The 15,606-nt window shown below is 35.5% G+C and overlaps 1 protein-coding gene across 1 annotated transcript; it reads left to right on the top strand.

Annotated features, from left to right (window-relative positions):
• The first annotated feature begins 11,585 nt into the window (after positions 1–11,585).
• LOC116209048 lies at positions 11,586–14,758 on the top strand. The gene is made up of 5 exons (XM_031542612.1): positions 11,586–12,212; positions 12,352–13,383; positions 13,616–13,791; positions 14,323–14,398; positions 14,651–14,758. Exons 1-5 carry the CDS (start codon positions 11,586–11,588, stop codon positions 14,756–14,758), a joined length of 2,019 nt encoding a protein of 672 aa, XP_031398472.1.
• Positions 14,759–15,606: the final 848 nt, after the last annotated feature.

Raw genomic sequence — 15,606 nt, 5'->3', positions numbered from 1 at the left:
CTTCTTCTGGTTCTTTTTTCCTTTTTGATCTGAGATTGTGTGGTATAGCAGCTGATGCCGGTGTGGCTCCGAATAGGGAAAATTGCAGAATGCTTAATTGCATTTGAGATAGATGCCTGGTACATTTACCAGAATTTTGATTTTGAAAAAGAGTGTTATAAATGGTTATGTATGGGGCTCACCCTTTGATTCTGTATGAGTTATTTTGTTTTGTTGTGGCTAGAATTAAGTTAAAGTCAGATTTTAAAATCACATTGGGAAACCAAACGAGCCATAAGTATTTCGATAAATTTCAGACATTCCTTATGTGTTTTTTAAAGTCATTTTTTTTGGCTTAGTGCCATTTTGTCGTAGGGTAAAGATGGAAAAGGATACTCGTTTGGGACTACCTGTTCCCTTTTATTTAGATATTAGGATAGTTATTTCATTATATTAAGCTTATGACCCTCTCTTGTAACTGAAAAAGGATGGAAAATAGCACAAAATTGATAAAGCGAAGCGAAATTGAAGTAGGAACATGAGAATATTATAGTTTAAAAGCATCCAAAGCTATGTTGGCTATGTTAAGTTGTCATATCAGTATTTGAATGTTCCAAGCAAACGGAAAAAAAAAGATAAAAGAAAAATAAAAGAAAAAAAGGAAGACGAAAAGAGTCATTTGAACGTGATTAAAAATCATATTATGTTTTCTTTGGCAAGAAATGCACATGGACCTAGTAAGGAATAAAAAATTAATTTAAAGAGACAAAAATTATATTATTCGAAATTCAACTAATGACGTGTCATTGCACAACAATTTTTTCTTGGATAACAATTTTTTCTTTGATGAATGTTTAGTATATTAGTAAAAGCAATTTTTTTTATCCAAATAAAAGCAGTCACGGCAACCCTTTTTCTGTGATGAATGTTCGATATATCAATAAAAGCAGTCGATGCATAATTTATATTGGACTTTTGAGACTTTCATTAATTTATATTGGGTTTTTCTAATTTATGTTCTAAGGGCAACGGATAAGCAATCATGAACTGCCATTTATATTTTTATTTATTATTAATGACTATAAACCTATATTTTCAATTATAAACACACCCATCATTTTTTCTTGGAAACAACCTATCAAGTCTAATTAAATATGGTTTATAATAATTTAAAATCATGACATAATCACAGCGAAAAAGCAATTATAGGAAAATAATCCTAAAATATGAAACTTTGAAACCCAATGAACCTAAAACAATAGATCCTGCAACAACCCAAAACCCGGTTTAAGATTTTATGATTTTAGATTTGTGATTTTTAGGTTTGTTAGGGTACCTCTTGGTTTTAGGGCGCAGTATTTGGGGTTTAGGATAAAATGTAATTGGCCCTCCAACCTCTGGGTTAAGGGCAAAATGTTCCATGACCTTTAAAAAATGGCACTATACCACCTCACCTGTTAATACGGAAGCAAAGTGCCATCCGAGGTAGTTTTCCCATCAGCTTTCCGACCAAAAGTCATTCATTTATTAATGTTGAGACATATTGTCTTACATGGAAAAACTAAAAAGAAATGTACGGATTTATAAGTAATTGAGTACCATAAACTATCAGCTCGAACTTTTGGATAGGAAATGGGTCCAATCGTTCATAGGCGCAGTGAAATTTTTCATGGTATCAGAGCGAGTTACGTTTTCGCGCACACGTGTGGGCTCATACCTTCACAGATTTATAAGTGATTGGGTACCATAACCTATTAGTTCGAGCTTTAGAATTTAGGATTGTTTAGGTTTCTAAGGATAAACAATTAGGATTTTGGAATTATCTTTTTACCATAATTGAATTTTAACCGGTTTGGAATGGATGTGCGAATTACATATTGTAATAGAGAGTGAGAATTTTCAAGTATAAAGAAAGGGTTATATTTGTCCTTGAAAATGTTGTTGTTTTATCATTAATTATAGATTGAATTATATATGAAAATCAATGATTACTAATCCTATGCCCTTAGGACATAGCTAGGTTAGACAAACAGATTTTGCATCTGTGCTATGCATGTTAAATATAACTCTAATTTAACAAAGAAAAAGTTGATAAATTCCATGCAATTTTTATGTTCTATTGCGGCGACCAGCGTTTAGTGTGTGTTAATTGATCTTTTACATAAGTGAACTTAATTGGATGTTTACTGTGTGAATTGATTTTTTTATATAAGTGAACTCAATTAGATAAATTAAAATTATGATGGATAAATGAAAATTGTGGGGGTCAAAAAGACAGTAAAAAAAATTGATTTTTACATAAGTGAATTAAGTAAATAAATGAAAATTGTGAAAGTTAAAGAGAGAGCAAAGAAAAGACAGGAGCATTAGAGAAGAATCAACCAATTTTAATCTGGGAAAAACAAAATCAATTTTGAAAATTGAACTAAACTTAAAGAAAAACGATGGTTTGAGGCGTCATCAACCTCGATGATATCGGGCCGCCATCATCCTCGTCCTGCCCTCTCTAGCTCTCTACTGCTCCCTTTCAGTCATATAGATACAACTATTTTAAATTTAAGAAAAAATAAATTAATTTTGAAAATTAAATTAAACTTAAAGAAAAACTAAGTATGTGTGTTTTTCAACTAAATCAAATAAATGCTTAAAAGTTGGTTATAAAGTTAATTATAAGAAAAATGAATGGAACAAAGGGAAAAATATAAGATATGATAGTCTAAACTACTTAATCATTTAGCAAGAAATCACTTAACGAGTAAATAACAAAACTTGACTTAATGAAATAAGTCATTTTTTTACTCTTCACCCTTTACAAAATATCTTTCCATCCTTATCATTTATTATCTCTTTCTATATTTTTCTTTTCTTAACCAATTAAACACTTAATTTTTAAGCACTTAATTTATCAAATGTTGTCTAATTATGTGAGGTCTTCAGTAATCTCGATGATATCGAGCCCCCACCGTCCTGTCCCTGCCCTCTCTAGCTCTTTCATGACCTTTGGAGAGTTTGCAAGTCTCCACAATCATATCATTCGTACTAATCTTTTTTTTTTTCGTTCGTACTAATCACGATGATATATCGAGCCCCCACCGTCCTCTCCATATTACCATATTGTTCCTTTTGAAATAAGATCTTTTATTTATTAGTGTGAATTGCAAGTCTTTTATTGCGGTCCCTTAACTTTTTAAATTGTTTCATTTAAATCCTCTTTGAAATAAACTCTTATATATTAGTATGAATGAATTATTTGTAAGAATTTCATTGGACTTATTCTTAAATAAGACTTATTCTTGAATAGATTACCATGAACCAAAATTAAAATTTTATGAAAAAATTATTAGAGTTTAAGCAAGTGATTTTCATCTCGCATAAAAATATAGATAAAAATATCCATTTCATTTAGATTTAGTAATAAATAGATATACATAATAAGCAATTCCGGAATGAACTTCCATCAGTGTTTACATTATATAATTTTGACATATAGATTTTTTTAGAAATTTAAGACTCGATGAGTATAATGAAATTACTCACATCTTAAAATTTTCTACAATGTGAATTAAAAATAAGTAATAAGTATAGATAAATTTTAATACACAAGAAATTCTTTATTTCAAAATATTGATGTGAAATATATAAGTAAATGTATTTAAATTGTAACAATTCTAAAAGAAGAGTAAAAAAACTACATACAATGTCTATTTGTATGAAGTATTTCCTAAAAGATAAAATGAAAATTTAGAAAGTAATATTAAATATTTAAATTGATACTTATAATATATATTAAATGGATAATTCTATTTTTCTATATGTATCCATAGATGATCTGATGACATGTAATATCAATTGGTTGTTTATGCGAAAAGTTTACTTGTAATGATGGGAAATCAATGATGGATGATCACGGTTAAGCATATGCCCAAAATTCTTACATAGAAGACTCCCAACAAGTGATTCGTCAAACAAACGAGGGCTCTTCACACAGAATTTAAGCTAATAATGTATATGTTGGTTGTTATTAAATATATATATATATATTTAATAAATAAAATATTGAATATTTTTAATATATATGTTCAAAAATTAAATCTTAGCACGAAGCTTGAACTCTAATTTTTTTTAGTAAAATTTAAATTTCGGTTCATGGTAATATAATGACAAACTTGTAAGTAATTCATACATGCTAATAAATAAAAGACCTTATTTGAAAAGGGGTTTAAATGAAACAAATAAAAAAGATAAGGGTTTGGAAGAGCAATTAAGAAAATATCATGTCTATTTTGGGAAATAAATTTTGGGAAGACTTATTGCGGGAATTAATTTAAAAAAGAAGACTATTATGGTTGAAAACCAAATTGTTAAGCAATAAAATTGGAATTGCACCCTTTTTTTTCTTTGGACTAACTGTTTGTTTCCATTTCACGGGATTTCTATAACGAATTTACCTATACATTTTTAATTGTGCTAATTTTAAATTTGATTAGTTTATTCTAGAATATAATTGGTATTGATAAATTTTCCTGCGACGTATCTCTTTTGATAACCTTCCACATGTGCTAAATTATTCACCGGCATTCCCCTATTTAATCTTTGAATATTTTTCTCCATAAATGATTTGTGATTTCATTACCATCCACATTGAATTTTCTTTTTTGGTATGTACCTGATATCTGAAACTCCAATGGTCTAATTAATTTAGTTCAAACTGGATCGGCCTACTAAGAGATACAATTTTTTCAATCAAGGATTTCTTTATTTACAATACTCAAATAATATATATTACTTTATTATGAGAGCAAACGTTAAATCACTTGAATTAATCCTCCTTGATCAAATTAAATATGTTATTAAGATGAATTGTTAAGCAATAATATTTTGTATAATCTGTATATATAATGGCTGGGAGCACTTACCATATCTCACCATTTGAACTAAGAAAGCAAATCCATAGCTCTTAATTTACCATATCTTCTATTTTGCTTTAGTTTTTCCTACACTTACTCTTATAAAGTTTATTTCTTATATAATACTATATGTGTGTTTTTTGCATTTTTATAAGATTGGAGTAAGTACACATTCGCATCTTTGCTCACAATTTATAGTTATATATAGCACTCAGTATATACATTTTTCTTTAATCCTATTTATTTGGCCGGAATCAATTGATGACCGATTGACCTCGAGTCGGGACAAATTTAATGCATGTTTGATGTGCTTCAAGAATCACGCCAAGAAAACACCGACTCTGTTTCGGCCCAACTGCCCGATAAATGGTCTAGAAACTCGATGCGGGAAGGGCGGGTCCAATTATTATACTACAGCGCATTAAATAAGGTGTTAAAACACCTAAAACAGTTTGTTTTGGCTTTCTGAGAATGACCACCTATGGTTTGGACGGAATTTAGCTTTTTGTTCGAGGCATGAAGACTTTTCTGTAGCATGAAGACTCTTGTCCCTTTTCTTGTCTTTTCACGTACTTTTTCTTTCATATGCTAGGGGACTATTTATCGATATCCGACTTTAACTCTAATTACTTTTATGGGTGTAAGAGCGGCTTTAACTCTAGTTACTTTTATGGGTGTAAGAGCATTGTATAAGCTCTATCTTGAAATTGTTATAGCAGATATGATGTTGAATGAATTTACCTTGTGCATTTAACCTCTTCTTTTTATCTAAATAATTCCTTCGTTCAGAGGTGAAAATCCCGATTCTTATTATTCATTATTGCGCGTGGCGAATCAAAACAACTTTTCTTATTCATTGTGATTTATTTTATCGAGTGAGTTTATTTGTTACTACCTGCCATTCACCCTTCTTTCCTTATCCATTTCTGATTCGAGGTCTCATGGTCTGGTTCGAAGCTCATCAATGTTGAGAGATGAATTATGGTATTTACAGCACATACAACTCTTCCCAAAGCCAAGATGCTAATTACAGATATTTGAGATCAAAACAGGCAAAATAGAGTTATCAACTTCTCTGTACCATGTTCTGTGGCTAATCTGACAACCTTTAATTTAAGGATCCAAATGCTACCGCCAATACTTTTAGGTCAAATTTCAACGAGTCGACCACGTTTTGGCGCAAAAAATACATCGAAAGCCCATAAGAATATGGAGATAAAATTCTTGGAAATTGGGATGTCGAAATGGCGAAGCAGAACAGCTCTAGTTGTGGCTTCAAAGGCACGTCTATGGGATGATTCAGAACCGAATTGCAAGCTCTAGTTGTGGCTTCAAAGGCACGTCTATGGGATAACCAATGGAGTGTTAATGAAGCGTGTGATTCAATGGGGTGTTCACTACTATCCTACCGTTGCGTTTAAATTCCTCTCTCCTTTCTTAGATTTTTAGTGGACTTGGGCTCACCAGCCCATGAATTTTCAATGGTGTGGATTCTTTATTCCATTGGATCTTATATAGGCCTCTACTTTCAGGTCCATATCAGGGTTGGTCCATAATGAGTGATCAACAAAATATTATTTATCTTTATTTTCTTATAGCCTAGTTTTATTTTCTTAAATTTATTGTTCATTTACTTTCTTGTCTTATTTTTCGTTTAACATGGCTATTGTTTCTGAATGAGAAAACTCAATTACTATCATCTTTGCATGTTTCCTTAAAATAAAAAAGGAATGGATTTGGTGCAAAAATAGGTGCAAAATTGATTGTTGCTGATGTTCAGCATGTAGAAGAGACTTCTGCTGCAGAAACAATAACAAAGTTTGAGTTACAATATGTAAAATTATGCAATTATGATGCGAAAACAACATTATAATTAAAGTTATTGATAACTTGGTGAAAACCGAGTCAAATGATTATTATTTGGGTGATCATTATGCATTGGAAACAATATCATAACTAAAATGAACTTTAAAACACTAGTAGCTAGTCGGATTCCATTTGAACTACAATTTTTTTTTTGTTATTCTTGCAGATGCAAAAGCCTTATAATTATGGAGGTGTAATATGATATTTGATTGTATATTCAGCAGGAGGCTACTGCGAGCTGTGAAAAAATTTATGCCAAATGCTGAACAAAAAATGTGTGCATGGCACATTTATGCAAACTAGAGAAAGAAATTCAAGCCTAAAGCATTGTGCCGAAATTTAATGAGCTAGAATAAACCACTAAGGAAGGAGAATAAGACTTAGAGAAGACGCATCCAAATATTGGTGTAGGGCATATCTTAACGCTGACAAGAAGCGTAATATGATTGGTAAAATATCATTGAGTCATTCAATGGATGGATCCTAGATGCAAGGCATAAGCCTATTATCATTATGCTTGAGAAGATGCAACTGAGAATTATTAATAGAATTCAAGAAAGAAATGGAAACTAGAGAAATGGACTGAGATTTACCCGAGAAAAGGAAAAGGAGTTACATGATTTGGTTAATCTAGCTTCCCATTTATATTGGAATGTTACTATTGGTTACGAGGTCAAGTATCACTCGAATGGTCAAGTAGATAGATTTGTCGTTAATATGGACGGAAAAACTTGCATTTATAGAGCATGGGATATCTCAGGCATCTCGTGTCATCATGCAATTTGTGTAATCTTTCATCGTCAAGGTGAAGTAGGAGATTACTTATGGGATTGGTACAAAGAGACATATACGAATACATTCATTTTGCATGCAAACTGTGGATGGATAGTATATAGTTTTTTTTTTTAATGAATGACAAAATTCAATTGAAATTTTTTCTATTTTATTAGATCAGTTAAAACTGTTTTCTCCTTTGTTTAAACTTGTGTAGGGGATTTGATGTAGCCAAAGATTGGAAATGACCTATCAAACCTTCGGAACCTTGCTTGTGCCAGGCAGACCTAAACCTTAAAGACGAAGGGAGAAAATGGTGAGGGTCCGGCTGAACATGAAGGAAATGGTATGGATTAAGTAGCATCTGAAGGAAATAGTAGGAGGCGTGGTAGTGGTTGAGGTAGGGGTGGGACAAATGGCAACAGGGCAGGCATGGGAAATTGAGGCGGGGCAAGGTGATGGATAGGAAGGGATGAGGGTAGCGAAGCATGGCAAGTTTGGGCTCACGGAAGAGGAGCAGGTTGGGGTGGGAGCTCTGGAGTCTGGAGAAAGGCGGGGCTCATGGAAGAGGAGCAGGTTGGGCTAATAGCACAAATAGAAAGCTCGAGCATGGTTATGAGACTTCTTTTACACTGAAACTGGTGTTTTTATATGGAAGGTAAGCACCAATAATGCTTTCATTGGAAAGCACAATAATTTGCATCCTTAGTATTTTTTTTTCCTTGAAAACAATTTGAGTAACTCATTTTAAATTTTCTGTGCAACCTGGAACACCATCAGAGAAAGTTCTTTATGAAGGAAATAATAGCGGTGTACACAAGAAAGTATCGCCATGGATAAGGGACATTGGTGAACAAGGCTAAAGGAAGAACGCAAATGACGATTTTTGTACCATAAGGTTTAGGTTTCCTATAACATTGCCAGTTCTAATCTTAAAAAAAAAAAATTCTTACACAACTGAACCCAATTATGCCTAAATTCAGCATCATATTCATCCAGCATGAATCTTAAATTTGCCAAATGCGGTCAATTTCTTTTTAACACAAACAACAAGATAGATAGGAAGAATGAGGGCCTTAATATTTCCCAAATTCATTACTAAGACGAAGAAACAAAGAGAGAGAAGGCGACACACCCGCACAGATTCACCAACGTGAGCGACTATGAGGAAAAAGGAAAAAAACGACTTCGTTTTTTGAAAGTCAAACCAAGAGGGATGAGAAGCATCAAAGGCTTAAATATCTCTTCATTTCCGCGCCAAGGACTGGAGCCAACCATAAATGGGATTTGAACCAAGAGAGAGCAGACCAATTAGAAGCTTAACAGAGAGAGAGCTCTATTAGTGTAAAAGAGGAGAGTTGAAAAAGTGAACCGAAAATAAAATGGTGTTCGGTTCATCGTTTCGGTTCAGTTTTATGAGAACATAAAAATTACGACGTGTCATTGACAGGTAGTTTTTCCAACATGCAATGTCATCTCAGATTAAGTAACAGTAAAACTTACTGAAAGATATAAATAGATAAAGGATTAAAAGTATGGAACGAAAATAGAAAAAAAGAAAAAAAAAACAATAAGAAAAAAAAAGTGGATGTAAACAATGAAAGTTAGTGGACCAAACCTATGGTTTTCATTTTATTTTATAAGGTACATGGAAATAAGATAAGTCCATCTTATTCTATGCTTAACCCGACATGAGTGAGTGCTGGTTACTTATAGATTATGTTGACTTAGCCTTTTATTAATTATTTTCCCAGATTTAGCTTTAGGAGAATTTGAGAGGTAATGCTTTAAGAAGGTTCTTTTCGAGTAGTACTATTAAAGAATATCGGACCTTGTGATTTCGGATTTATAAGAATTTGGGAGTTGTTAAATACTTTAGTGCTATTAATAAATTAAACACTAAGGTTTTGTTTTGTATCGGCTTGAAGATAATTTTTATTAGGTTTTAACAGAGGATAACTTTGGAGTTCATAAAATAATTATTTTTCTAGATGGCTTCGCCTGCTATTGGGTTTGACCTATTAGTGAGCGATAGGTCATTCCAGCTCTTGTTAGAAAACTGATTCCAGTTCTCGTTAGAAACAGAGAGAGGGATGACAAAATAGCGTTGGTGTTAGCCGAACGCCAAACACCACCGCCTTAGAGAAACGTTGTTGCCCTCAGCGTCGTCATGCCCCTACAATCCCTCTCTTCCTCTCCTGATTTTTGTATGTTTTATTTCCATTATTTTACTATTTCCTTAGATTCTATTAATAAGGAACATACTAACCTTCGAGATAATTACTTAATAACATAGTGTAAGAACATAACCTGTGAGACAGTTAAGAAATAAGAATAAACTGACGAAATATGTTTAGAGAAACTCACCGAGCATTCTAAGTGTAAGATGATGAACAAAGAACCACATAACTGAAAAAAGGTCTGGCGACCCATTTCACGACCCATTAAAAAAGGTCGCCTAAAGTACATTCGAGACAGAATCGGCAACCCATTTTCAAATGGGTCGCCATAGACCCGACCAAAGACGACCCATAACGATAGATCAGATAAAGTGATAGTCGGTCCATGCACTGTCTTGAGACGACCCAATATTTTGGGTCGTCCAGGGGGGAACTTGGGCTGACCCAAAGTCATGGGTAGGGTCGACCCAAAATTTTGGGTCGCCCAAAGCAAACTGATGAGGATCATGGCCATGACAATGAGGATGATGCACACAAGCTTGGAAGTCGGACTCGTGAAGAGGGAGCTGAAGCACAAGATCTTGGAGGCTTGCATGTTCCGTGTGGGCCAATCACACGGGCGAAGGCCAAACAAATCCAACAAGCTATGGAGAGCTTGCTGATGGACTTTTTGGGCCAAGAGGAGTCTAATTCAATTGGGTCTCCAAAGGCCTTTATTCAACTGACTTGCCATGAGATACTGAAGATGGAATAAAAGACTGCCAACTATTCTAGATAACCATTATTTAGTTTCCTTTGTTATTTCTAGCTTTAGGAAACTAAGGTTATTCCAGTTGCCTAGTTTATTAGTTTCCAGTTTCTCCTAGGCTTATGTAAAGGAGGCTGAGTAGCTGATCAGAGGTAGACTATTCTGGTATTTTGGTGAGATTTTCTCCTTTGTTCTTCATTGAACTCCTTCGGACGAACAAGTGTGACAGCTTGTGATTGTTCGGTACACTTTGATATTATTGGTTCTTGTTTCTTCATAAACAACGGGTCAATAATCCTTGTCTTGATATTGTTGGTTTTTGTTTCTCTATAAACAACGGGTCAATAATCCTCTATATCTAAATCTGTGTTTGGCGATCTGGGAATCGATTCAAATTGGTCGTCGGGTTTTACAATCCTTCGTGAGGTCCGCATCATTTTGGTATTAGAGCATCAGGCTCCAAATCAGGTTTATCTTATCCTTTACGTTTCAATTCGTTGAATTTCATTCCATCTAGCTTGTTCGTTCTGGATTGATTAGTAGCAAAAAAAAAAAGGGAGAGCAAAAAAAAAATTCGGCCAAAAAAAAATAGAGCTGAAAAAAAAAGATAGAAAGAAAAGAAAGAAGCCGTCGGTGTCAATTTGATCCGGATTCTTTGCATCAGATCATTCTAAAGTTGTTATTTACCTTGTTGTTGATCCGCGTTGATTTTGCTCCCATAATTACCCAATACCTGATCTTCCATATTCCCTTCCCTATATCATCCTCCATATCTTTCCATCCATATATTACTATGATATATTCCTTTCTTCATTCCTAAAATCTTTCCTTGGTTAACTTTCTTTTAACCATTTATTTCCCTGTTAGCTTGTGTCCAAATTAGGGCCAATATATTAATTGTTGTTTTGAATTTTTATGAGCTAGTTGCCTTTGATTTGTGAGTTGCTGAGTTCTTTAAAGAACTTTGAGGAGGAAATTAGAGTGGAAAGAGGCAAGAGTGGTGAGCGTATCAGAGGGAAAAAGCCATTGAACTGAGCGAAACAAAAGTGTTGAGTGACAATAATTTGAGGGCAAACACGTGAGCGAGTGGTTGTGAGGTCCTAACACCAATTTTCTTTTCATAGTGCAAACATGAGCTTCGCAGAAAAAGGCAATGAATCTACAACCGGGGATGGAAGTAATGCTGGCAAGCAAGATGTTGCTTTTACTTTGAAAGCCATGCAGCAACAATTCGAGAGACTGGAAGTTGTTTTTGGAGATATCCGTGATAGAACAGACCGGCAAGATCAACGAATTGATCAAATGCAGAGGGAGCAACCCAGGCAGCATGTGCAAGTTCCCAATGCAAGGAGACTAATCCGCCAGCCGGCGAATCCTCACGATGAAGAAGATGAAGATTATGAGGAAGATAATGAAATTGCATCCGTGGGAAGAGTGAGGAGAGCCAGAGGAGTTAGGAATGAGGGTCGAACACATGGCAGGCGAGATCAAGCAATTAGAGATAGAGTAGATAGGAATATTGGGAGTATTAAAATGACGATACCACCTTTTCAAGGGAGGAATGACCCTGACGCTTTTATCGAATGGGAGAGGAAGGTGGAGCTTATATTTGATTGCCATAATTACTCGGAAGAGAAGAAAGTGAAGCTTGCAGCGGTGGAATTCACTGATTATGCCATCGTTTGGTGGGACAAATTGGTTAAGGAAAGAAGAAGGAACCATGAAAGACCTATTGAGACTTGGGGGGAGATGAAGACTGTTATGCAGAGGCGATTTGTTCCCTCGTATTACTATCGGGACTTGCATTTAAAATTGCAAAGTCTAAGGCAAGGGACGAGGAGCGTGGAAGACTACCACAAGGAGATGGAAATAGCTTTGATTCGGGCAAACATTGAAGAAGATGAAGAGGCAACTATGGCCAGGTTTTTTATGTGGTTTGAATCGAGAAATTGCTAATGTGGTGGAGTTGCAATATTATGTGGAGATAGAAGAGATGGTTAGCATGGCCATGAAAGTAGAACGGAAACTCAAGAGAGGGAGACCAGCCAAGCATGAGGGTGGTTCTTATTCGGGATCTTCAAATTGGAAGTCGAAATGGGGTGCTAGCTCAAGACCAGCAGAGAAACCCAAATCGAATGCTGAAAGGAGCATGAGCAAGAGCCAAGGGGACAACAAGGAGAGAGGTAACTCTATATCCCAACCTCAAAAGAATAGAGATATCAAATGTTTTCGGTGTTTGGGGTATGAGCATATTGCTTCTCAATGTCCAAATAAAAAGGCAATGATCATGCTGGATAGTGGGGAAATTGAAACTGAAGAGGAGGAAAGTGATTCAATGCCAACACAAGATGATTCTAGTAGTGATTATGAATATGCTGCTAAGGGGAATGCCTTAGTAATCATGCGAGCACTGAATGTACAAATTAAGGAAGAAGAGAGAGATGATGTGCAGAGGGAAAATATATTCCACACTAGATGCCAAGTGAAGGATCGAGTATGTAGTTTGATCATTGACGGGGGTAGCTGTGTGAATGTGGCTAGTAAGTTACTTGTTGACAAGTTGGGATTGCGTACATTGAAGCATCCTAGGCCATATAAGCTGCAATGGTTGAATGAAAGTGGAGAAGTGAAGGTGAACAAGCAAGTTCAGATTTCATTTACAATTGGGAGATACAACGATAAAGTTCTTTGTGATGTAGTGCCCATGCATGCTAGTCATATGTTGCTCGGGAGGCCATGGCAGTTCGATAGACAGGCAATACATGATGGGTATAAGAATCGATACTCTTTTGTCAAGGATGGTAGAAAGGTGACACTTGTTCCATTGACACCTTATCAGGTGTATGAAGATCAGCTTCGAATCAAGAGATCAATTTGTGAGAAAAGTGAGGTAGAAGCTGAGATTGAAAGAAAAAAAGAGAGTGAGCAAGTGAGAGAGGAAACTGGTAAGACTAGAGAGGAAGAAATTCAGGATAGTAAAAAGAAAGAGAGTTCAGCTATAGATGAGAGGAAAGAGTTAGTTGAGAGAAAAGAGAAAAAAATGAGCTTCTATGCAAAAGAAAGAGAGATCAAGAGTGCATTCAAAGCTAATCGCCCAATGATCTTGTTTGTTTACAAGGAGGCTTATTTCTTTGACCTTAATTCTTACCTCTCTTTTGCAGGAGTTTGGAGATGTCTTTCCCACGGAGTTACCCAATCGTTTGCCACCAATAAAGGGAATAGAGCATCAAATCGACTTTGTGCCAGGAGCCGCAATTCCGAACCGGCCAGCATATCGAAGTAATCCAGAGGAGACAAAGGAACTTCAAAGGCAAGTGGACGAGCTTTTAGCTAAAGGGTATGTGCGTGAGAGCATGAGTCATTGTGCGGTTCCGATGTTGCTGGTGCCAAAGAAAGATGGTACTTGGCGAATGTGTGTTGATTGCCGTGCTGTAAATAAACTCACGATAAAGTATCGACATCCCATTCCTCGATTAGATGACATGTTGGATGAATTGCATGGTTCCACGTTATTTACAAAAGTAGACTTGAAAAGCAGATACCATCAGATTAGGATGAAAGAGGGTGATGAGTGGAAAACGGCTTTCAAAACAAAACAGGGCTTGTATGAGTGGTTAGTTATGCCATTCGGATTAACTAATGCGCCTAGTACTTTCATGAGGCTCATGAATCATGTTTTGCGTGCTTTCATTGGAAAATTCGTGGTTGTATATTTTGATGATATTTTGGTGTATAGTAAGAGCTTGAAGGATCATATTCATCATTTGCGACGCGTGCTTCAGGCATTGAGACATGAAAAATTATATGCTAACTTGAAGAAATGTACATTTTGCATGGATCGAGTTGTGTTTTTGGAATTTGTTGTTAGTTCCAAGGGTATTCAGGTTGATGAGAAAATGGTGAAAGTAATTAAGGATTGGCCGACGCCGAAATCCGTAACTGAGGTAAGAAGTTTTCATGGTCTAGCCAGTTTTTATAGGCGATTTGTGCGGGATTTTAGTACTTTGGCTGCTCCATTGACGGAAGTGGTTAAGAAAGATATAGGTTTCAAATGGGGAGTAGAGTAAGAGCAAACATTTAATTTGATTAAGGAAAGGCTTTGTTCTGCACCTTTATTGGTTTTACCTGATTTTTCGAAAACTTTCGAGATTGAATGTGATGCTTCCGGGATTGGTATAGGTGTTGTTTTGATGCAGGAAAAACGACCGATTGCCTACTTTAGTGAGAAGCTAAATGGAGCCGCTTTGAATTATTCTACATATGACAAGGAACTCTATGGTTTGGTCCGCGCTTTGGAGACGTGACAGCACTACTTGTGGTCGAAGGAATTTGTCATACACACGGACCACGAATCATTGAAGCATTTGAAAGGGCAAAACAAGCTGAATCGGAGACATGCCAAATGGGTCGAATTCATAGAGATGTTTCCATACGTGATTCAGTACAAGCAAGGAAAGGAAAACGTGGTAGCTGATGCATTATCACGGAGGTATGTACTTATCTCTACTCTAAATGCCAAATTTCTTGGGTTTGAACATCTTAAGAAGTTGTACATGCAAGATTCTGACTTTGGTGCTATATATAGTACATGTGAAAAGGGTGCATTTGGTAAGTTCTATAAGCATGACGAATTCTTATTTAGGGAGAATAAGCCGCGCATTCCTAATTCTTCTATGCGTGAATTACTTGTGCTTGAGTCGCATGGGGGAGGTCTTATGGGTCATTTCGAGGTAGTTAAGACTTTGGATATTTTGAGAGAACATTTCTTTTGGCATATGAAGAGAGATGTGGAGAGAATTTGCTCTAAATGTGTTACTTGTAAGAAGGCGAAATCAACAGTCAAACCCCATGGAATGTATATACCTTTACCTGTTCCTAATGAGCCTTGGACTGATATATCCATGGATTTCATCCTAGGAATGCCTAGGTCTAATAAAGGACAAGATTTCATTTTCGTAGTTGTGGATCGATTTTCTAAGATGGCTCATTTTATTCCATGCCGCAAAACTGATGATGCCACACATATTGCTGATTTTTTCTTTAGGGAGGTAGTGCGATTGCATGGGATACCTAAGACCATAGTTAGTGATCGGGATGCTAAGTTCTTGAGTCATTTTTGGCGCGTCCCGTGGGGAAAGTTAGGAACTAAATT

This window comes from Punica granatum, chromosome 5 (genome assembly GCF_007655135.1).
Source record: "Punica granatum isolate Tunisia-2019 chromosome 5, ASM765513v2, whole genome shotgun sequence".
NCBI classification, from domain to species: domain Eukaryota; kingdom Viridiplantae; phylum Streptophyta; class Magnoliopsida; order Myrtales; family Lythraceae; genus Punica; species Punica granatum.
Note: the sequence above shows the minus strand (reverse complement) of the source record. Positions and strands in the feature narration are given on the sequence as shown.